Below are 24053 nucleotides of genomic sequence, written 5' to 3'. Positions count from 1 at the left end.
AAGAATAAGGAATTATAAAGAACAAGTGTGGGAAAAAATGTGCATAAATACATGGATATCAGCATGTACTTACAATGTAAACAACATTATAAAAAGTTGTTTTAAGTATCTACAATGTAGTGACAGGATAATCAAAATGATTGATCTTTTTTCCCCTCATTGATGCAACTTGACTTACCAGCCTATTAGTACTCTGTGTGTGTTGCTGTAGATTTCCAACATCTGCAGAATCTCTTGTATTTATTGACATTTTACAATGACAATCTTTGCTGATGACGTTGTTGTTCAGAAGAATTTTTCAAACTGGCCAATATTCAAATACTTCCAGACCTTTCCCTGGGTGCTTACATCCGAATTGTTCTTGAACCTTTTACATCTTTACTAATCAAGAGCCTGTCAACCTGTGCATTAAATTTACCAAGTGAATTGGCCTCCACAGATATCTGTAGCAATGAATTTCACAGGTACACCACATTCTGATGAAAGAAATTCATCTGCATCACTGTCCCTCTGTTCTGAGTCTGTGCTGCCTGGTCTTAGACTCCCCCATGATAGCAAAAATCTAGGCCTATCTAGGTCATTCTATCGAGGCCTTTCAATATTTGATAGAATTCAATGAGAACCCCCCTCATTTTTTCTAAACTCCAGTGAGTACAGGCACAGAGCCATCAAACACTCCTCATGCATGTTGAGGAGACCTTGGGTTGTCCTGGGGTGGGGCATAGGTGTCGATGCACTTACCCAGATCTTGGTTATGTGCCTTTTCTTGCCCTTCCACATACAACAAGCTGTAACCATCCCACAGTTTGTTCATCCCCAGTGGGCAGGCCGGCACAGTATCTGACTGACTATGCTTTACCAGTGTGTAGCCCACGAACACACCACGGGATGGATCTCCCGGCCGTCCTGGCAAACCCTTATTCCCCGGATAACCTACAGAAGAAAGAATTAATTAGGAATCAATGACATGTGGGAAATACCAAAGTACTGTAAACCCACCAAGTTAATGGGAACTCTGCATGCTGGGTCAAGGTTCAAATGCATGCTGAAGTCAATTCACATCATGCAACCTTGGAATTGGAATTGGTTTATTATTGTCACATGTACCAAGTTACAGTGAAAAACTTGCCTTGCATACTATTCATACAGATCATATTATTACATAGTGCATTGAGGTCACTATCATCATTATGTTCTGTGTCATATGACCATGGTGATCATGACCATAATTGTTCTTGGCAAATTTTTCTGCAGAAGTGGTCTGCCATGTTTCTTCTGGGCAGCATCTTTACAGGACACTGAGGTAGTATTAGATAAAACAATAACAGAATTCACAATAAAGACTATAAGGTGGAAGATCATAACAAGGTAGATTGCACTAGGGAATCTCTCAATAGTCTTTTCAATCAATAGTCTTGTACTGACTGCCAGCTGTGTCTCACAGGCAGCACATGAGTCAGAAGGAAAGGGTTCCCAAACACCAACCCAGACACTTTTTTAAATCAAAATAAATGTTACTTATAATAAAAAAATTACAAGAATAAATCTCCCAATACCTTTTTACCCTTATAATCATGGAGCATGCATCAATTAGTCTTCTGGTATATTTTTTTAAAACCATCAGCATTGTTGCCACTCGTATAGCCTCCTGGGGTGGTTACCTTCTCCAATAATTGTGCGATTTCCTCACCCAACCTGGCTCCTTCCCTACCGAGCCCATTGTGGTAGCTGCACCAAACTGCAGTGCTTCATTCAGCATGTAATCCTGCAGCCTGGAACCTACCAGTCAGGTTGAAGATCTTTCCCGTGTGCGTCCTGAGAAACAGCCCGTAGATCAGAGAGTCCTCTGTCATGCAGCTGCTCACAATAAACTGTGGCACCGGCCCTCTATACTTTCTACAACCCACAGTGCACACAAAGATGAGCGATCATGTCCTCCCCACTACAGTCATCTCGCGGGTAACGCTCTGTGGGAGTGATGCTCTAGGAAGAGACTGACTGGGAAGGTTCCTCTCACTGTCAGCCAGGCAAGGTCTTAATGCTTACAACCTGGTGATTAAGTGTTCTACAAGATGTTCTGGATAGTCTGCCCTGAGACCCACCCCACAGTAGCCATCGAGACCTCCTGCAACGTCTGCAGGATGTTCCATGCTGACCAATGCCCGATGGACTTTGCTGTATTGCCACAGACATCATCTCTCAGAGCTGTAGAGTATTGAGACCAGAGTTACCACCTTAACTTGCACTACTTCAGCCAATAGTCAATTCTCAATGAACATTAACACACTGACTATGTGCTCAGTATCACATTTGGTTGATGTATTTCCTAGAGTACAGCGGTGGCTACTCTTTGAAACCTTTTCAAGGATGATAAATGTATTCTGTCTGCCCTGAGATGATAAAAGTCTCTATAGGGCAAAAATCTGGCACACACAGAATAGTGAAAGGGGAGCACAAAGAGCATTTGCAATGTAGGATCAAAAATGTGAAGAGTTTTGTAAGAAAAAATGGCAAACTGGTACTAAACAGAGATTTTTTTAAAAACTCGGATTCACTGATAGAGGCCGTTCAACTAGTTCAGTCCATGTTAACCATCAACCACCTAATCCTACACTTCTGGGCTGCCAGAAAAAAAAACCCAGGATCTTCTGGTGACCACCCATTTTGATTCTCATTCCCATTCCCATTCTGATGTCAGTCCATGGCCTCCTCTACTGCCATGATCAAGCCAAACTCAGGTTGGAGGAGCAACACCTTATGTGGGTAGCTTCCAACCTGATGACATGAATATCGATTACTCGAGCTTACGGTAATTGCACCCCCCCCCCCACCCAGTGTTCCCTTATTCTCGTTTCCCTCTCTCATCTTATCTCCTTACCTGCCCATCACCTCTGGTACTACTCTCCTTCCCTTCCTTCTATGGTTTCCTCTCCTCTCCTATGATTCTTCCTTCTCCAGCCCTTTATCTCTTTCAGCCATCAACTTCCCAGCTCTTTTCTTCACACCTCCCCCTCTCCCAGTTTCACCTATCACCTACCACCTTGAACTTCATCCTCCCCTCCTCCTATCTTCTTGCCCTGACCTCTCGTCATTTCTTCCAGTCCTGATGAAGGGTCTCGGCCTGAAATGTTGACTGTTTCTTTTCCACGGATGCTGCCTGGCCTGCTGAGTTTTTACAGCTTTCTATATGTGTTACTTTGAATTTCCAGCATCTGCAGATTCTCTTATGTTTGGAATCCTACATTAATCCCATTTATACTCCTTATGTTGTTGACGCTGCTGTTGATGCAGGAGCGAACTCTCTCTCTCTCTTGATGAAGAGAGAGAGCCTGTCCAAGATACCAGAGTGCTGGGTTATGGACTGTAGTTTTTGAGGGACTTCAGATCAAGGTCTCTTTGGGGGGCGGGGGGTGGGGGGTGGTGCTTTTGCTATTGTTTGCATAGCGAGGGGGGGGTCGGTGCTTCTCCTGCTGCTTGTTCGTGGGAGGGGGGAGGAGGGTATTGAGGTCCGGATGTTACTATCATTCTTTGAGGTTTCTTGTCTCATGGATGTCTGCAAAGAGTATGAATTTCAGGTTGTATACGTTCTCTGATATTAAATTTAACCATTTGAACTTCCCGTAGGTTCTACCATATTTACAATGGTCATTAACCAACCAGCCTGCAGTTCACTAAAATTCGGGAGGAGACCAGAACAGACAGAGAGAGAATATGAAAACTTCACACACTGAAAAGCAGGATTGAACCCTGACCTCTGGAATTATTTGGTAGCAACTTTACCCATTTTGACACTGTGCTGCCCCAATAAATAGCAGAATAACCAAGTGTTGCAATCTTCAGTACAGTGCTTTTAAAATGGTATGTGCATTCTACTTACCCTCTGACCCAGGCAATCCAGGATATCCCTGTGGACCTGGCTCTCCCACGGGACCTGGAGAGCCAGGTAAACCATTTGGTCCCACCCTGCCAGGTTTTCCTGGCTCACCTTTGAGACCTATATCATAAAGAACAAAGAAAAATGTAAAATTTACTACGCACACAACTCCAATATTGCTCCCATTTACAATCTCAAGGGGAGTCTGAACATAGCATCAAACAACTTTCTCAATGCTAAAATTTTAATGTTTCTCCTTTGAACCCTACATTAGACTTCATTTGGGAATGATGAGCATGAACATTGCAGCTAATCACAAACAAATGCTTCACGTTTTGGTTTGTTTAATGTGCCAGTGGATAGAGATATACAAAGAAGAATCTTTTAAAGAGGAAATAATTTTGTGCAAGCAAGAAATTAGCATGGTGCATCCATGAATTATTTATACTTTTTAATATATACATTTAACTAAAGAAATAATGTTGGAACAATAAAATTATCAGCACAGCTGTTCAGTTAAAGGTTTTACGAGTTCAATTATACTCTTTATCTCAGACTCAAATAAGCTCTTATTTTCAGTAGCATAATTAATTGAAAAACAGTAATACAATCAAAAACAAAATTGACCTCCCCTGAAAGCTGCCCATTGGCAAAATGACCCAGCCCACATGAAATCAAGGTATACAACGGTGAAATTGGTTACAACTGATTTTAAACATTTTGAAATCCTGCCTCACTAATTTGATTGAGCTTTTGAAGAGGCAACTAAGATTGATGAAGCCAAGGTAATAGGCATTGTCTATATGGACAGCAGTAAAGCACTTGATAAGGTCTCACGTGGCTTCTGAGGGTGACATACTCAGCCGGCTTCATCACACCCAGAAGCCTCCCTGCCAGGGAGGACCATCCTCAAAAGGTGATGCCTCAAAAAGGTCACATCCATCATTAAGGACCCCCAGCACCTGGGACATGCCCTCTTCTCAGTACTACCATCAGGAGCCTGAAGACCCATACTCAACACGTTAGGAACAGCTTCTTCTGCTCTGCCATCAGCTCTTTGAACGGCCCATGAACACCACTTTATTCCTCTTTTGCATTACTTATTTTATTGTTTTAATTGTAACTTAGTCATTTTTATGCGCACAACTTATTGCTGCCGAAACAACAAATTTCATGACTAACGTCAGTGACAATAAACCTGATTTTGTTCCTGAATCTGAAGGGCTAGTCAAGAAGGTGACAGCATATAGGAATCCTAGGTGAGCAGGTTTACAGGATCCAAAATTAGCTTGGTGATAGGAGGCAGAGTTTAGCAGCGTAACAATACTTTTCTGAGGCTAAGGAAATGATGTGGCATAAATTATAAAATTATAAGAGGCATAGACAGAATATTTTTCAGCAAGGTAGGGCTATCAAAAATCAAAGGGCATATGGCTTCGGTGGAATGAAGCAGACTGAAAGAGGGTTTGAAGGAAAGGTTTTTTTTTACAAACATTGTGGTTAAATATCTGGAACCATTCACAGAGCAAGTTGTGAGACTAGATACAATTACTAGGCATAAGAGACGTTTAAACATCTAAGTCGGCAACATATAAAAAGATACAGATGTACTGGAGCAAACAGAATTAGTGTGGATGTGCGCAAATGTAAGCATGGCTGCAATACTCTTTGACTCTAGAAATAAAGTAATGTTGCAACACACATACCTGGAAATCCTGGAAAACCAGGGCTACCTTGGTCTCCTTGAGGGCCAGGTGATCCACCATATCCTGGCAGACCAATATCACCCGGATACCCAGGAATGGTTTCTTCTGCTGCTCGTGGCCCTGGAGCACCCGGACGGCCTGGTAAACCTATATGGAATACAGTAATTCATAATTAATAGATGGCATAAGAGTGACTAGATTCACAGAGATAAATGAGTTAATCTGCGAGGAAATCTGCAGATGCTGGAAATTCAAGCAACACACACAAAGTGCTGGTGGAACACAGCAGGCCAGACAGCATCCATAGGAGGAAGCACAGTTGACGTTTCAGGCCGAGACCCTTCGTCAGGACTAAGCATTTTGTAAAGTACAGCATGACCATTTTCAAACCGGAAGAATCAGTTGGCTCTTCTACAAGATCATAGCCGAAACACAACGATTGGAATTCAATATTTCACAGTTGTCTTTCACACAGAAATCTACCTTGCTTATCAGCTGAGCATCTGCAACACACCGGAATACCAAATTTTAAGGAGGATTCACAAATTTTTTAGTGAAGGAATTTCTCCAGATCTTAAATTGCTGCTAATCTGTTATCCTGAGTTCTACAGTATGTTCTCCAAGCCTCTCAGTATCTGCTCTTCCAATCTGCCAATTATTTTACATATTGCAACACGACCAACTCTAAAATTTCTAAACCTCAAAGGCTAAATCCAAATCTAAAGATTTGAGAGACTGGTAAATTTGATAGGTTTGATACATTTTAGAAATCCTAATCTGATAGAAACATTGGTGTTTTTTTCTGACAAGTCTCTACACATAGTTCATTGATTTCCACTCAGTGCTAGATGCTGTTCATGAAATCTCCTTCCTATCCACTGATTTATGAACCTCGCCTATCCAGTGTCACGGCATTTCAAGTTGATACACTTTCTTCTGCAGAATTTTAACTCTCAGGTTGCTGTTTTAATCTCTCTGCCTCTAACTGTGCTTCACTGCAATTTCACTCACTTCACCCTTCCTATTGTTAAACATTGCTGGGGAACAGAGAGACAATCGGCAATTGACATCCATGGAGATCCAACAGCCAGAATAAGTCAACAAAAAGGAAGGAGTATGGAGGGGGAGGTGTGGTAGGAGTGTGGTGTTTCATGATACAATCTTTTAGACTGAGTATTGCTTCCATAAGCAATCCTTATTTTCCCTTATTGTTGCCAACTTTTAAACAAACCCTGTAGAGTCTATCATATAAATTTTTGAAAGTTATGGTCAAAGTTAGTTGGCCAACATGTCTCTTCTTGGTACACCACCTGTACTCAACAATTTAAGTGTGGAATAAATGACCTATTTATTATTCAAAGCAATATGGGCTAACCCCTTATCTAAGAACAGGGGAGGAGAGAAAACAGGGAGCTGGAGAACAATTAGGAGGTGATCAGAAGTAGAGAAAACATTATAATCTATTTATTATGAAGTAAGTAGAAAAGCAATCTCAGCACCAACTAACTGACTGTTCTGACCGTGGCATGCTGGGCTTATTAGCAAGGCTGCTTCTCAGGCACACCTCCACATCAATTGTACAAATGGTTGCAGGTGCAGTATCGCTAATAATAGTAAACCGTTACTTGTGCTTGGTTTGAGGGCAACAATCAAGTGCCTGGGTCAATAAGGTATGGCGGCACTTCTGCAGTTCCTTGGCATCACTTGGTTCATTGGAGCATGTGTGCTGTTTGTACTGGAGATAGTTTGGGACAGAAAATGTGCAATCTGTCTATCCCATCATATTTTATCTTTTATCAATATTCTCTACTTATAATTAAATCGTGTTCATATACAAAATAAAAATTAAATTTCTATTCAATTTAACACGAGTAATCCCATTTTAGCAACTTCAAGCTTTTTGTAAAAGACATCTATTCCATTATATCTTTCTCTCTGTAAACAGTTTTATTCCTTTGTAAACAACTGATACCAGTTTTGTAATTCATTTTAAAAAAAGACCATAAGACCATAAAACATAGGAGCAGTATTAGTCCATCAAGTCTGCTCCAGCATTCCATCATGGCTGATTTACTATCCCTCTCACCGCATTCTCTTGCCCTCTTCCTGTAATCTCTGATTGCTTTACTAATCAAGAACCTACCAATCTCCTCTTCAAACTTGACCTTATAGCCATCTGTGGCAATGAATTCCACAGAATTACTACCATCTGCCAAAAGAAATTCCACATTTCCATTTTAAAGGGCTGTCCTTCTATTCTGAGGCTGTGTCCTCTGGTCCCAGACTCCATCACTATGGGAAACATGCTCTCCAGGTGCACTCCATGTAGGCTTTTCAATATTCGATAGGTTTCAATGAGATCTCCACTTCCATTCTTCTAAACTCCATTGAGTACAGACCCAGAGCCATCAAACGCTCCTCATATATTAACCCTTTTATTCCCCAGCTCATTCTCATAAACCTCCTCTGGCCCTTCTCCAACACCAATATATTTTTTCTTAGATAAGGGCCCCAAAAATGCTCACAATATTCCAAACACCTTCTGACCAATACCTTATAAAGATTCAGAACGGAATATAAGTAATATGTCAGGTTACTGAAATACTGAAATTCCTGGAATATTAATCGGTTAATATTAACTTACTGAATAAGCTTATTCCAACAAGAAGGAGAACACAATATTACATCTTACCTTTCAGACCAGGATCTCCTCGTGGTCCAGGATAGCCTGGATCACCAGGAGGGCCATCTGTTCCTGAAAATCCCATTCTGCCTGGTTCTGATCTTTGACCTAAAACAAAGCATTGAGATTTTTTTTACATTTGAAAATGGACTTATTAGCATTCTAGCCATAAAGCAATTGAACAGAATATAAATCTGAGAATTTTAATAAAAGAACACCTTGAATTAATAAATACAAAAACATGAATAGAAAATGAGTAGGGTCGGTGTAGGTTTGTGGAAGGGAAATCCATTGGAGTTATCTGGGTAGAATAGATAAGGATTAACCAATGAATGTGGGATATTTGAATTTTCTGAAGGTTGTGGATAATGTCCCACACAGGAGACTGGTCATGGTTAGAGCCCTTACTACATCTACATGGATTGTGACTTAGTTATCAGACAGAAAGAGAAGGAATAAGCAGATTCCTCCCAGGTTGACAGGCTGTGACTAGCGGAATTTATTTATTTATTGAGATAGAATGTGGAATAGCACCTCCAGCCCTTTGAGCTACATTGCCCAGCAATGACTAATTTAACAACTTACAATGACCAATTACCATACCAACTGGTATGCCTTTGGACCGTGGGAGGAAACCGGAGCACCCGGAGGAAACCCACATGGCCACAAGGAGAATGTACCAACTCCTTACAGACAGCGGGGGGGAAATGAACCCAGATCACTGGTGCCATAAAGCATTGTATTAAGCACTACACAACCGTGCTGCCTGAATAAGGCAGGGAATGGCTCTGTCGACCAGCTCTCTCAACCCACAATAACAACTTGACTGAAGGAACAACAAGTCACATTTCTAAGTCTGCTGAGGGGATTGTGAGGGAACAGGAGAAAATAAAGAGACTTCAGTGGGAAATTACTATTGGGCGTGGAGGCGTAGAATCTGAAAATTCACACTCAATGATCCAGAAACAGCTTCTTTCCCTCTGCCATCTGATTTTGAGATAGTCTTTGGCCCATAGACACTGCCTTGTTATTCCTTTTTGTGATCCATTTATTTACTTGTGTACTTTATAGTAATCTCATGTCTTTTCTTTGCACTGCACTGCTGCTGTAAAGCAAATCTCACATCATATAAGACAGTGGAATTAAACATGATTCTGAAAATCATAAGCAGAATGTGTGGACAAGAACTGAAAATGCAATATAATGTGGAAAGACGTGACATTATTCGCTCAAGAGCAAAAAAAAATGTAGAATACAGTTCATTCACAGGTAATGAATGGCTTCCACTTTTACAGATGTCTTCAAAATGATTACGTCCGTAAATACACAAAAAAAATCACTTGATATGATAACCATATTGCCACCGTTCTTTCAGACTCTTCCACTCTGTCCGAAAATGACAGCTGTTTATTTCCTTCCATAGATGCTGCCTGACTCGCTGAGTACTTCCAGCATTTTAGGTGGCGGAGAATTTCCTGAATGTTGAACTCTGGATTTAGGCTCAGAAGGATAGCCACCTGAAGGAGCAGGAAGAGTCATACAGTGCAAGCAGTTGTAACTGCTCAGGGTGGCAACACTAAAGCAGGATGGTCAACATCATGGTGGCAGTGGGAAAGGGACTGAATTGAATGGAAAAAGCGAAGGGCATTCGGTAGAGCAGATTACATATTTAGGGGAACTGAAAGATGTTTCTATGACCATCATTATGAGAACCCTATGACTATTGACTCCCTGGTTTCCAGCATCATCAGAATCTCTAGTGCTTAGTTAAATTCTCAGGTGGGATTCTCTTAATTATAAAATATTGTCAATAAATATATGTATTAAAGCAACACACATAAAATGGAGGAACTTATCAGGCCAGGCAGTATTTATGGAAAGGAGTAAACAGTGGATGTTTCAGGCCAAGACCCTTTCCTGATGAAACATCAAGCTAACAGTTATTCTACAAACTTAAAAAAACAACCAAAAATGCAATTAATGGCATGGAGTCATTCATATTCAATTAATCCCTCCCTCCAAAATATACTGCACCAAAACGAACCTTAAATGTGTCTTCAGAGGTAATTGTATGCATCTTTGCCACTCTCTCCCACTCTGACAGGAGGATACATTTTAGGGATGCCGGAGGATGAAGATCTCTTATGAAGGAAATAGGTGAGCTATGAGCAGATGCTTCTGACGTAAAGATTTAATCCCCAGTGGATACAGAAGTCCACCAAGAAAACCACAACCTTGTCGTGTTTTGGAGGCTTGCGTGACTTAATGACTCGGAGAGCTATGTTGGCTGGATTCAGGGATTTATGCCTTTATGGTAGAGTCACCCATGCCAAACAGGTCAAGCTAAGAGGGGTCCACTGGTCCTCCAGGTTTGGGGGTTCAGCTCAAGGCTGGCAACCCTGGTGACTAAAACAAAATTGTTATGGAAGCAGCAATGAAGTTTCCTTCTATATCTGAGTTTGACAGTATTCCTGAGACTTGTATGACTGACAGTGGTGAAACCTGAGAGGAAGCTGCTGACACTGTGAAGGAATCTCTAAGCACCGCCAGAGATGGATGACCTTCATTGCTGTCCTAAACGTCAGTGGTGTACCAGGCAGTAAGTAAGTAAGTTAGGTAATGAAGCATCAAATTGAACCAGCAATAAAGCTTCACTTTAATATAATTCTTACCTTTTAATCCTGGTGGACCTGGAAGTCCTGGGTTTCCTGGAAATCCAATATTTCCTTGGATACCTGGTGGTCCAGAGGCCCCTGGATAACCTGGGCTTCCAGGATCTCCTTTTATCTGCTGGATATCTGCTGGTGGTCCTTGAACTCCAGGAAGACCCTGAGGACCTACAAAACATAAAACAAGTGTAAACCTTAGTTTGTAAACACGATTTACTTTTGTCTCTACTTGCTTGATAGTATTCATCCAAGGCTAGCAAGATATTTCAGATGAAAACTTTCAGAGAACTCTTAAGTGCCTATTATGTAAAAGTTGCCTCAAAGTGAGATCAATGAGGTACAAAGGTGGGACAGTTCAGCAAGGGAGTTTTAATTTTGAGTCAAGGTGACTGAAGGACAAGTGCCAATATTCCAAATTTCTCAAGAGAAATCTTCAACTGGGAACTGGTGAGGAGTTCGATCCAGGTGAGAGTCCTGTATTTCTCGGGTTAGAGGGTGGTGAAGCAGCGAAGTTCATTGACACGGAATGTTGTGGAGGTCAAGTCATTGGGGATATTTGAAGCCGTGGTTGATAGGTTCTTGATTAATTAAGGTGTCAAAGGTTACAGGGAGAAGGCAAAAGAATGGGATTGAGGGGGATAATGAATCAGCCACTGTAGAATATCAGTGTAGAATGGCCTAATTCAGCTCCTATGTCTTATGGAATAAACACTGCAAACATATCAACCTAATGTTAATGGGAGATACTTAGCTTACGGTAAAACTAAAGTGGGTGGAAGCAAGAGAGGTTACTGTTAATAGTACTCTAGAACTCTATAGTTCATTCTAGACATTATTTATTTACTTATTTATTTATTCTTAATTTTTTAAAATTTTCACAGTTTGTCTTCTTTTGCACATTGGTTGTTTGTCATGGTGTGTGTGTAGTTTCTCATTGATTCTGCTGTATTTCTTTGTTCTACTGTGAATGCCTGCAAGGAAATGAATCTTGAGTTTCTCCATGCTGACATATACATTGATAATAAATATACTTTGAACTTCGACCTTGCATCCATTTAACATTAATCAAATGCAAACCACTTGAGAGTTTTCCATGTGTTGTTAATGCATCCATTGACAGTTTTCTGTGTTAATAATGTTCTTTTATTCTGAACTAGCCACCTACTGAACAACGTGTTCTGTTTTCGTCACTTAAGAAACCTTGAGGAGAGAGTGGGGAATGCTAAAAGGCGGCACAAGGAGTGATGAGTCAGCATACAGGGGTGAATCAGGCCACCTTGTTAAGTGGCACCGCAACAGCAAACTCTCGCTCAGTCTCAGTGAAACTACAGGACTGATTGTTGACTTCAGAAAGGAGAGAGAAAGCAAACACACACCAGTTTACAATGGACTCCAGCAGTGGTGAGTAAGCAGCTTTAAATTCCTGCCCACTAATATCTCAAATGAATGGCCCTATGCCCAGCATATGGATACAATCACCAGGAAAGCATGTCACTACCTTTACTTTCTGAGGTGGTTAAGGATGTTCAATGTGTCTCCGAAAACTCTAACAAACTGCTACAGCTATACTGTTGAAAGTATCGTGACTGGTTGCACCAGATCCATAAATGAAAGAAGCAGCAGGAGTAGTGGACTCTACCCAATACATTACAGACACATCTCTTCCCACCATCAGTAGTAACTAGGGGAGGTACTGCTTCAAGAAGAAAATATTCATCATCAAAGATGATGAGACTAGGTTCAGTGACCTCGGCCTTTTCTCCTTGGAGAGATGGAGGATGAGAGGTGACCTGATAGAGGTGTATAAGATGACGAGAGGCATTGATCGTGTGGATAGTCAGAGGCTTTTTCTCAGGGTTGAAATGGCTAGCATGAGGACACAGTTTTAAGGTGCTTGGAAGTTGGTACAGAGGAGATGTCGGGGTAAGTTTTTTTGCGCAGAGAGTGGTGAGTGCATGGAATGGGCTGCCGATGACGGTGGTGGAGGCAGATATGATAAGGTCTTTTAAGATCTCCTGGATAGGTACAAGGAGCTTAGAAAAATAGAGGCCTATGGGTAACCCTAGGTAATTTCTAAGGTAAGGACATGTTTGGCACAGCTTTGTGGGCCAAAGGGCCTGTATTGTGCTGTAGGTTTTCTATGTTTCTAAAGATCACTGCCATCTCTGGGCCATGACATCGGCAAGAGATACAGAAGCCTGAAGTCCCACACAACCAGGTTCAAGAATTTCCTTAGTCAGTGAGTGGTGTATCTGTGGAATTCATTGCCACAGGCAGCTGAGGAGGCCAAGCCTTTATGTCAATAAGGCAGAGGTTGATAGTTTCTTGATTGGTCAGGGCGTGAAGGTGAAGGCAGGAAATTGGGGCTGAGAGGAAAATTGGATCAGCCATGACGAATCGACAGGGCAGACTTGATGGGCCAGTTCTGCTCCTATATCTTACGGTCTTCTGCTCTAACCGCTACTTGCCTTCAACCATTCTGTTCTTGAACCAAGTGGCATAACCTGAATCACTAGAGCAGAGCAACGCTGTGACTGCTTCCATCACTTTGCACTAAAATGAACTGTTTTTGTTCCATTTGTGTTCTTTCATGTAAAATTATGCACAGTTCATGTTCAATTTATGTTCTTTCCTGTGAATGCTGCTTCTCTGTTGCTGTGTCTGTGATGCTGCTGCAAGAGTTAATGACATCTGTGAAAACAGGGACCTGTGCATGACAATAAATTCAACTTTCACTTTGACATTGCTATCATTAATGTTGCATGGCGAAGATTTAGTATGGACACAGGCCATTAGGATGCTTCATTCCAGACAGTAGCTAGTGCTGCTGCCATCTGTGCTGAATTAGCACATTCACTCCACCACTACTTGTCTGAAATCTTCACTTGTTATTCTATTTTGGAAAAAGTGCATTTTCAATCACAAACACTGAAGTAAACAGCACTACTTAATCATAATTCCAAATAAAATCAAGTTAATTTGCCAGGACTTGAGGACCTGAGTCTCCAATAAGCATTTCACATCTTAATTGGAATAGACAGAGATTTTACAACAAAAAAATACTTGCCTCTTTGACCTGCTACTCCAGGTAGACCAGGGTCACCTGGTTTCCCAGGAATGGTCGAAGGTCTAGTAATACCTGGGACTCCTGGCCTCCCTGGAAGACCCAAAGGTCCAGGACGTCCTAAACAAGCAGCAAACAATTACTGGTTCAATCAATTAACTTTATAACAATCCAAACTTTTTATTCTATGTTTAAACTGACTATTGACTTAGTTTCCTGCCAACATTTCATATCTACAATAAAAAGAATATTTTTTGATTTCTAAGGTAAGAGAGGGTAGTTATATAAAGTCCTCCCACATTCAGTTCCGTTCTATGTCCTGTCAGTATCAAGCACAGGAATGAGAATCAGAATTAAACTGTTGGGCCACCAGGAAGTTCTGTTTTTGGCACATGGAGCGCAGGTACTCGAGAAATGGTCCCCCCAATTTACGTTGGGTCTCACCAATGTAGAGGAGGTCTCATCGTGAGCACTGGCTACAACAGATGACCCCAGAAGGCTCTCAGGTGAAGTGTTGCCTCAACTGGAAGGAGCATTTGGGGCCCTGAATGGAGATGAGGGAGGAGGTAAATGAGCAGGTATAGCACTTTAGCCATGGAAAATCAAAGGCAGCAGATGCTGCAAGTTAAATAGAAACATGGGGTTAATGTTTCAGGTCAAACACCATTCTACACCAGCCTACCCAGGCTTGCACTGAGTTTCCACTGACTGTGATTGGACTGGGTTTTAAATTTATACCTGACAACTTCCCCAATAGCCGCAGATACATTAGGAACATTTAAGATACTCTTAGATGATGGGCACATGGATGAAAGAAAAATGGAGGGCTCGTAGAAGATTTAACTTGAAGAAGATTAAAAGCTCAGCATGACTTTGTGGGCCATAAGGCCTGAACAGTGCTGTTGCCTATGTTCTATGTAATGTCCATTCCCACACAGCAAGAAATTCCTACTACTCCACAGCAGCCAGCAAATTCATTCCTACTCATTCCCCACCCCACCCCCACCACGCAAATGCTTGTTCCTATGTACAGGATGTCTATGAGATCATAACATATGGTGGGGTTGTACAGTCAATTGTCCTAATTACCTGGATCTCCTCGAAGTCCTTTTGGTCCAGGATATCCTGGTACTCCTATTCCCCGGCCTGGTGTTCCCCTTTCACCCTTTCGGCCTGGTGGGCCCGGAATTCCTGGTAATGCCGCCAAAACAGCCCCTAAAAGTAGTTGAAACATTGGGAAGTAATTGCCCATTCACCTTGATGCACTGGTTGGGAATTTCCTTAGAGTTGTCCTCTTCCAGTGCCATAGATTCAGCAGATGTGGGGTGGGAACCCATGAGGAAATTGCCAGCCAATAGTTCTCAGAATTTCCACACCAACCTACTCCATTCACATTTTGTTTCCTAAGCAGAAGCTACAAAATATGTTAACTACATGAGGACAAAGGACTAAGAAAATGTTGAAATAAAACAATGGGTTTTAAACATAGACCATTACTTTACATATCAGACTAGGTTTTTATTTTTTATTTGCTCACAGTGAACAGACTTTAGTAATATGTATTATCTGTCTCTAGTTGCCCCTGAGCAATGGAGCTATTCGAGTATCAACCACATTGGTGGATATGAAATTACCAACAGATTGGGGTAGGTTCAGATGGAAAGATTTTATCAGTAATTTTAAAAGCTCTAGAACAGCTTCCAGCTATTTATTCTAGATTCTAGGGGGTGGTACGATGGCCTAGCAGTTAGCATTTTGCTACTACAGTGCTAATAATCTGGGTTCAATTCCTGCCGCTCTCTGTAAGGAGTTTGTACGTTCTCCCTGTGACAATATGGGTGTCCTTTGGGTGCTCCAGTTTCCTCCCACATCTTAAAGATGTACGGGTTAGTAGGTTAATTGGTCACATGGGAGCTGCAGGCTTGTTGGGCTATGCTGTATCTCCAAATAAAATAATTTATTGATTAAAACTCTCCTACCACACGTGTCTTGTACTTAAACAAATCTCAGGATGATTAGTCTGACAACCAACCACTCTGCCACTACAAGTCCATCAAAGAAATGATTTTATACTTGCAGTCTGATGGAAATTGGCTGAGTGGGCAGTTAGAATTACTCAGGAAAATTATTCCTTGATAAACAGAGAAGAAAACAGTTATACTGTATCAACTTTTTCTCCTTTACATGGGAAGAGCAGTAAATCTTCTTGAAGAAAGGGTTAGGCCTTCTCTCTGTCCTCAGCATTCTCCCTGCTTGCAAAATACTCCATCCAAATTTGGGTCATTGAGACTTCTTTCAGAGACAATACCAGTAAACTTGGGACTGCTGGCTGACTCCTATCCCTTGGACTAGGCACTAAGGTCTCTTTCGGTAATCAGATAGGTGCTTAGAAGGGACATCAGACCTAAAATAACATGCTATCTGCATGGTTACTTTTGGCCCTCTACTTTTGTTTGCCTTCAGCTTGATGTGAGACAACGATGTAGGGTGGTTTTTGTCCTAGGGTAGATGCCCTACTCAGGCCTCTGCTTAAAATTACAGACAGCGTAATATACATCAAAGTTGCTGGTGAACACAGCAGGCCAAGCAGCATCTGTAGGAAGAGGTGCACTCGACGTTTCAGGCCGAGACCCTTCGTCAGGACTAACTGAAGGAAGAACTAGTAAGAGATTTGAAAGTGGGAGGGGGAGGGGGAGATCCAAAATGATAGGAGAAGACAGGAGGGAGAGGGATGGAGCCAAGAGCTGGACAGGTGATAGGCAAAAGGGGATACCAGAGGATCATGGGACAGGAGGTCCGGGAAGAAAGACGGGGGGGGGGGACCCATAGGACGGGCAAGGGGTATATTCAGAGGGACAGAGGGAGAAAAAGGAGAGTGAGAGAAAGAATGTGTGCATAAAAATAAGTAACAGATGGGGTACGAGGGGGAGGTGGGGCCTAGCGGAAGTTAGAGAAGTCGATGTTCATGCCATCAGGTTGGAGGCTACCCAGACGGAATATAAGGTGTTGTTCCTCCAACCTGAGTGTGGCTTCATCTTTACAGTAGAGGAGGCCGTGGATAGACATGTCAGAATGGGAATGGGATGTGGAATTAAAATGTGTGGCCACTGGGAGATCCTGCTTTCTCTGGCGGACAGAGCGTAGATGTTCAGCAAAGTGGTCTCCCAGTCTGTGTCGGGTCTCGCCAATATATAAAAGGCCACATCGGGAGCACCGGACGCAGTATATCACCCCAGTCGACTCACAGGTGAAGTGTTGCCTCACCTGGAAGGACTGTTTGGGGCCCTGAATGGTGGTAAGGGAGGAAGTGTAAGGGCATGTGTAGCACTTGTTCCGTTTACACGGATAAGTGCCAGGGGGGAGATCAGTAGGGAGGGATGGGGGGGACGAATGGACAAGGGAGTTGTGTAGGGAGCGATCCCTGCGGAATGCAGAGAGAGGTGGGGAGGGAAAGATGTGCTTAGTGGTGGGATCCCGTTGGAGGTGGCGGAAGTTACAGAGAATAATATGTTGGACCCGGAGGCTGGTGGGGTGGTAGGTGAGGACCAGGGGAACCCTATTCCTAGTGGGGTGGCTGGAGGATGGAGTGAGAGCAGATGTACGTGAAATGGAGGAGATGCGTTTAAGAGCAGAGTTGATAGTGGAGGAAGGGAAGCCCCTTTCTTTAAAAAAGGAAGACATCTCCCTCGTCCTAGAATGAAAAGCCTCATCCTGAGAGCAGATGCGGCGGAGACGGAGGAATTGCAAGAAGGGGATGGCGTTTTTGCAAGAGACAGGGTGAGAAGAGGAATAGTCCAGATAGCTGTGAGAGTCAGTAGGCTTATAGTAGACATCAGTGGATAAGCTGTCTCCAGAGACAGAGACAGAAAGATCTAGAAAGGGGACGGAGGTGTCGGAAATGGACCAGGTAAACTTGAGGGCAGGGTGAAAGTTGGAGGCAAAGTTAATAAAGTCAACGTGTTCTGCATGCGTGCAGGAAGCAGCGCCAATGCAGTCGTCGATGTAGCGAAGGAAAAGTGGGGGACAGATACCAGAATAGCCACGGAACATAGATTGTTTCACAAACCCAACAAAAAGGCAGGTATAGCTAGGACCCATACGGGTGCCCATAGCTACACCTTTAGTTTGGAGGAAGTGGGAGGAGCCAAAGGAGAAATTATTAAGAGTAAGGACTAATTCCGCTAGACGGAGCAGAGTGGTGGTAGAGGGGAACTGATTAGGTCTGGAATCCAAAAAGAAGCGTAGAGCTTTGAGACCTTCCTGATGGGGGATGGAAGTATATAAGGACTGGACATCCATGGTGAAAATAAAGCGGTGGGAGCCAGGGAACTTAAAATCATCGAAAAGGTTAAGAGCGTGAGAAGTGTCACGAACATAGGTCGGAAGGGATTGAACAAGGGGTGATAAAACAGTGTCGAGGTATGCAGAAATGAGTTCGGTGGGGCAGGAGCAAGCTGAGATAATAGGTTGGCCAGGACAGGCAGGTTTGTGGATCTTGGGTAGGAGGTAGAAACGGGAAGTGCGGGGTGTGGGAACTATAAGGTTGACAGCGTAATATGATATCTTTGGAACTCCAGTTACATATTTGAGTTATGTCCCCACTGCCCCAAGATAGTTGCTTAAACCAGTCTTGGAGGATTAGTGGGATGATGATGAACAAACTATCAAGAACAATTTTATTGCCGATACATATAGCTTCTGCCAGAAGAACTGCGTTAAAATTGGTGCTGAGGTCTTACCTGAACTAGAACGCCATCTTCTTATGCCCCATATTTTGGGCATCATATAGATTGTATCTCATAAGTCCTACACACAGGAGCACCTGATCCTGGTAATGGGATTGTGTGACAGTGTGGTGTCTCAATTCCCAACAGAACTTCCTATTGACAAATACCTGGTGTTCCTGGTAGGCCTTTAGGTCCAGGCAAACCATTCAAACCATCTAGCCCTGGAGAACCTGGGAGTCCTGGAAGTATAAAAAATAACCATTAGTCTTGAAGGCAAGCTGCTAACTGAACAACAATCCTAATCCTAAATGGGATTGTGACTCATCATTGCAGGTACTCCAATGAGGAAAGGCATCATCCCTGCAGTTGTTTTATCAAGCTTTGAATGTTTCAATGCAATCTACTCTTTTTTCTCTGTAGGCCCAATATGCTTATCCTCTCCTTAGAGGAAAATCTTCCAATAACAGAAATCAACCTAATGAATCTACATAGCACCCTTCTTTTGCAAGTATATTCTTGCTTGGTATGGATACTAGGACTTACACACAATATTCTAGATGTGACCTTCTATAATTGTAATAAGCCATCTTTACCCTTGTACTCAAATATTTAGACAATTAAGGCCAATGCACAATTTGCCTCCCTAACTGCTTGCTGTACCTTAATGCTAAATTTTGAATAATTAGATACAATTTCAGTAATAAGTTCAAACTCCCCCACCATTGAGGACACCTTCAAAAAACGGTGTGTCAATAAGGTGGTATTCATCATTAAAGACCCTCACCACCTGAGACATGCTCTTTTCTCATTCCTGCCAACAAGGAGGAGGTACAGGAGCCTGTAGATGAACACTCAATGTTTTAGGAACAGCTAACCGCCCCCCCCCACCCCGCACAACCATCAGATTTCAGAGTGGTCCATGAACCCACATACGGGGGAATGTCGACTCAAACCATCAGAGGCCTGCGTTGGGCATTTTCATCCCTTACAAGGCGCAGATTGGAAGTCTGTGTGGGGCGCCACTCCTCGCACAGACACTAGAGCAATGTGTGGTTAAGTGCCTTACTCAAGGACACAAACACACTGCCACTGCTGAGGCTTGAACTAGCGACCTTCAGATCACTAGACAAATGCCTTAACCACTTGGCCACGTGCCCCACATACACTGCCTTGTAACTTGACTATTTATTTATTGGCAAGCTGTAGAATATTTTGAATGTCTTGCACTGTAATGCTGTTAGAAAATATAAACTTTCATGACATATACCAATTATCATAAACTTGATTCTGAATCATTGTATAAGTGTCTTTGCTTTGAAACCAAAAGACACCTTGTGCTAAATGGAGAGTCTGAACAAGCTTGTGTTGTTTATTCAGAGGCAGCAAAAGCAGAAGGGAGACCTGTTTGTAAGATTATGAGGGGTATTGCAGTGGTGGGCATAGCACAAGTCCTAGTTACATGACCACTGACAATCTTTGAAGAGTATTGATAATGTTTGGCGTCACACGTCTTATAAAGACACTGCCCAGAAGAAGGCAATAGCAAACCACTTTATAGAAAAATTTGCCAAAAACGATTATGGTCATGGAAAGACCATGATCGCCCAAGTCACATGACATGGGACATATCAAATGAACAAATAGATAGGGTGGACAAGCTGGTATCTATCTCTGGGAGTTGGATTGTCTAACGTCAGGGGGCACACACTTAAAAGGAGCTGTGTGGGCAAGTTCTTTTTTACAGAGAGTGATGAGAGCCTGGAATGCGCTGTCAGGGGTGGTAAGGGAAACAAACATGACAGGAGCATTTAAAAGGCTCTTAGCTAATCACATAAATGTGCAGACAGTGTAAGGATAGGGATATCATGCAGCCATAAGGGCTTAGCTTGGTTAGATATTTAATTAGTCACAACATCATGGGCTGTAAAAGCCTGTTCCTGTACTGTACTGGTTTATGTTCTACAAAAGGAACGGAGAGCCTGGTTTATTTTTATAAAATATTTTTCAATATCTCACCCTACTGTTCCTGAAGAGACAGTGGACCTCTGCTATGGATCAACTGGAAAGTAATCCACACATGTCTGCTAATTGGAGAGATTGTTCTCATCTTAGACTAGGCCAATATACATTTCTTCAGATTTATTGCAGAAGAAATAAAAGGAAGGGAAATTCTGCATTGTGCTCCTACAATTCCCCACCATTCTGTCATATCCTGAGATTTGTCAGGCTTTGCCTAAGCAAAGTAACTCATTCTCAGTCAACATAAACCCAATATGAATTCACTAAGGATGTGGTAGGAATCATTAGTAGACTTCTTTGTATATAACATATGGATCAGGGAAGATGTGACATTATGCTACATTCCTTCCATACCTCTGTTAAAGAGGTACATAACCCAACTGCTCCACAGGGTGATGGCAAGTACCTTTCTGTCCTGGATAACTAAATTGGGATGGACGTCCTGGAGGACCTGGAGGTCCTTGAGATCCTTGGTAGCCTCGGTTTCCTGGAGGGCCTGGAATCCCTGGAGAACCTAAGCCAAGAACAAAAGGAGTACTTTATCTGACAGTTGTGAATTGATCTCGATAAGCGAACCATCGTTGTACCTTGAAATGAAACAGAGATGAAGGATGAGTCCCAGATAACTGCCTGATCAAACTCACAGATGAAGCGCAGCCCCAACGTTGGATAGCATTGCAGTGATGATCTGTACTTGCCACTGGCAGCAGGGATTCAGTTCCTTTCACACCTCCCCCCACGCTTCACGAGGAGGTGGTTCCATTCAGGCGCTGGAGCGAGGTGACCTGATGCAAGATGCTCCCTACAAATCCATTCATCACTTTGGTTATATTAGCTTTCTTCAATGCAGATTCATTTACTTATCACATGTACACCGAAGCATACAGAGAAACATGTCATCTGCATCCGCGTTTACACCCAACACCACCTAAGGATGTTGTGGGCTGCCCACAAGTGTCACCATATGTTCCGGCGCCAACGTAGTATGCCCACAGTGTCCAGCAGTGTAATGATCTGACCTGTATGAACAGGATGCAAGAGAAGCTTCTCACTGTATCTTGGTGCATATGAAAACAGTCAACCCTTTCCAATTCTCTCATGCTTCAGATGCTGAAAACCAAAACAGACTGAAAATACTGGAAGTTCCAATGAGGAGAGAGAGAATGAGTTACCATTTCGGGTAAATGACATTTCAAGATCCAGTGACTTGAAATTAGTAACTTATTTCCCCACCATCACATGTGCTGCCTGACCTATTGAACATTTCCAGCATTTTCATCTTCTACCTCCTCTCCAGAGCTGCCCCCCAAATCCTCAAGACGTTCTACAGGGGAAAACTGAGAGCATCTTGACTGGCTGTATCACTGTCTGGTACAGGACCAGCACCAAACTCGATTCCTGGGCACTACAGAGAGTGGTACAGACAGCCCAGCGTATCTGCGGACGTGAACTTCCCCCCATTGAGGACATTTACGGCAGCAGGTGCAGAAAGAAGGCCCGGAAGATCATCAGGGACACCAGTCACCCCAACCATAAACTGTTTCAGCTGCTTCCATCCGGGAAACGAAACCGCAGTATAAAAGTCAGGACCAGCAGGCTACAGGACAGCTTCTTTCTACAAGCCATTAGACTTTTAAATTCACATGTCTGTACATTGCAACAGAGTCACAACACAAAGAATTTTACTCCCTCCTGTTGTGGGATGGATGTAAGATTTAAATAAATTCAAATTAAATTCAATTCAAATTAAATAAGGGAAATGAAATCAGGGCAATGTGTTCTTAAAAAAAATTGAAGGACCTTGTTTACACTTTATCCCTAAAACAATTCTGGCAACAGAGATTACCCTGCCCAATCATCTCCCACACTAAATGTAGCTTCCCATTAACTTATTTTCTTTCTTTCCCCATTCTGATGAAGAACTTTTGACCTGAAACGTTAACACTCTTCCTCTTTCCACCAACATGACCAGATTTGCTGAGTGTTTTATGACTTTTAAGTAACAGCAACATGTAGTCAGCTTTTTACTCTGACCTGTGCTTGCCAACTTGATGCCAGGAACTACTTACATGAATTTAGTGGAACAAGTTCTTTTTAGAATAATCTTTCACTCACAGAACAAGGTGTAGATTGATGCCCTCTCTTGAAGAATACAGTTATTCACATTCCTTGTCAAGCACTAAGTATTTTCCACAGCAGGTAGAAATGGAATTAGATTAGATTGGACCATTTAAAAAGATAATGCGGTGTTAGGGCTAATGGCTGAACGGTCCCATTTTTTACCATGATTTTATTACACTGTGTAGATTCTCACCTGGGGAACCCAGTCGACCTGATTCTCCGGGAAATCCCTTGACTCCAGCAATTGCAGGGCTACCGGGGAAGCCAGGGTCACCAGGAAAACCATCTGGCCCTCTTGCACCTAATCATGGGTAAAGACACAGCTCAGTGAGCAATATAGTCATAGTTAAAATGAACAAATACCTGCCGAATAACTGGGTGGAACAGTGTTATCATTAAGAAAGTCATGGCCAATTTAACCTAATGATAACTGGATAACCAAGCACATCAATATTCACAACCTTCTATTCATGCAACTTTTGGGTTTAGAAAATATTGACTTCAGCGACCAACCTTCAGATTCGAATATGCATTCAAGATTAAATTTAAAATTCTGCTTTGAACAATAACAGTCACTTTACTTTATTGTCGTCAAACAATTGATACTAGAGTGTACAATCATCACAGCGATATCTGATTCTGCGTTTCGCGCTCCCAGGATTACAAATCGATAGTAAATATTAAAAATTTAAATTATAAATCATAAATAGAAAATAGAAAAGGGAAAGTAAGGTAGTGCAAAAAAAAACCAAGAGGCAGGTCCGGATATTTGGAGGGTACGGCCCAGATCCGGGTCAGGATCTGTTCAGCAGTCTCATCACAGTTGGAAAGAAGCTGTTCCCAAATCTGGCCGTACGAGTCTTCAAGCTCCTGAGCCTTCTCCCGGAGGGAAGAGGGACGAAAAGTGTGTTGGCTGGGTGGGTTGTGTCCTTGATTATCCTGGCAGCAGTTAACTAATTGTCTACATATGCTGGAACCCAATTAACATGGATACATCAGTAATTAACACATTTTGAGTGTGATGGTAGGAAGATTCAAGCATCTGAAGCTGTCACCTCTAGTTCAAAGGAAGCACTGTAAATATGGATTTGTTTGAATTGTCCTGAATTTTCTTCATCTTTAGCATATAAAATGTTGTGTAGTGCTGGTTCAAACAGTCATTTTTCCACCAAATGGGTCTCTCTCTTTCT

At 42.4% G+C, this 24053-nt stretch overlaps 1 protein-coding gene across 4 annotated transcripts in view; it reads right to left on the bottom strand.

Annotated features, from left to right (window-relative positions):
- The window catches only part of col4a6 (collagen, type IV, alpha 6), a 469192-nt gene that overhangs the window by 7289 nt on the left and 437850 nt on the right, over positions 1-24053 (bottom strand). For all 4 annotated transcript variants that reach the window (XM_063061061.1, XM_063061062.1, XM_063061060.1 and 1 more), the window contains 10 exons: positions 23057-23164; positions 21149-21256; positions 18891-18962; positions 15086-15211; positions 14000-14116; positions 10936-11100; positions 8273-8371; positions 5581-5727; positions 3878-3994; positions 742-933 (listed from right to left, as the gene is read on the bottom strand). In XM_063061061.1, coding sequence (XP_062917131.1) covers positions 742-933; positions 3878-3994; positions 5581-5727; positions 8273-8371; positions 10936-11100; positions 14000-14116; positions 15086-15211; positions 18891-18962; positions 21149-21256; positions 23057-23164 — 1251 coding nt within the window. The remainder of the gene's footprint in view (positions 1-741; positions 934-3877; positions 3995-5580; positions 5728-8272; positions 8372-10935; positions 11101-13999; positions 14117-15085; positions 15212-18890; positions 18963-21148; positions 21257-23056; positions 23165-24053) is intronic.

The sequence above is a fragment of the Mobula hypostoma genome, chromosome 10, assembly GCF_963921235.1.
Source record: "Mobula hypostoma chromosome 10, sMobHyp1.1, whole genome shotgun sequence".
NCBI lineage: Eukaryota > Metazoa > Chordata > Chondrichthyes > Myliobatiformes > Myliobatidae > Mobula > Mobula hypostoma.
This window is presented reverse-complemented; position numbering and strand designations above follow the sequence as displayed.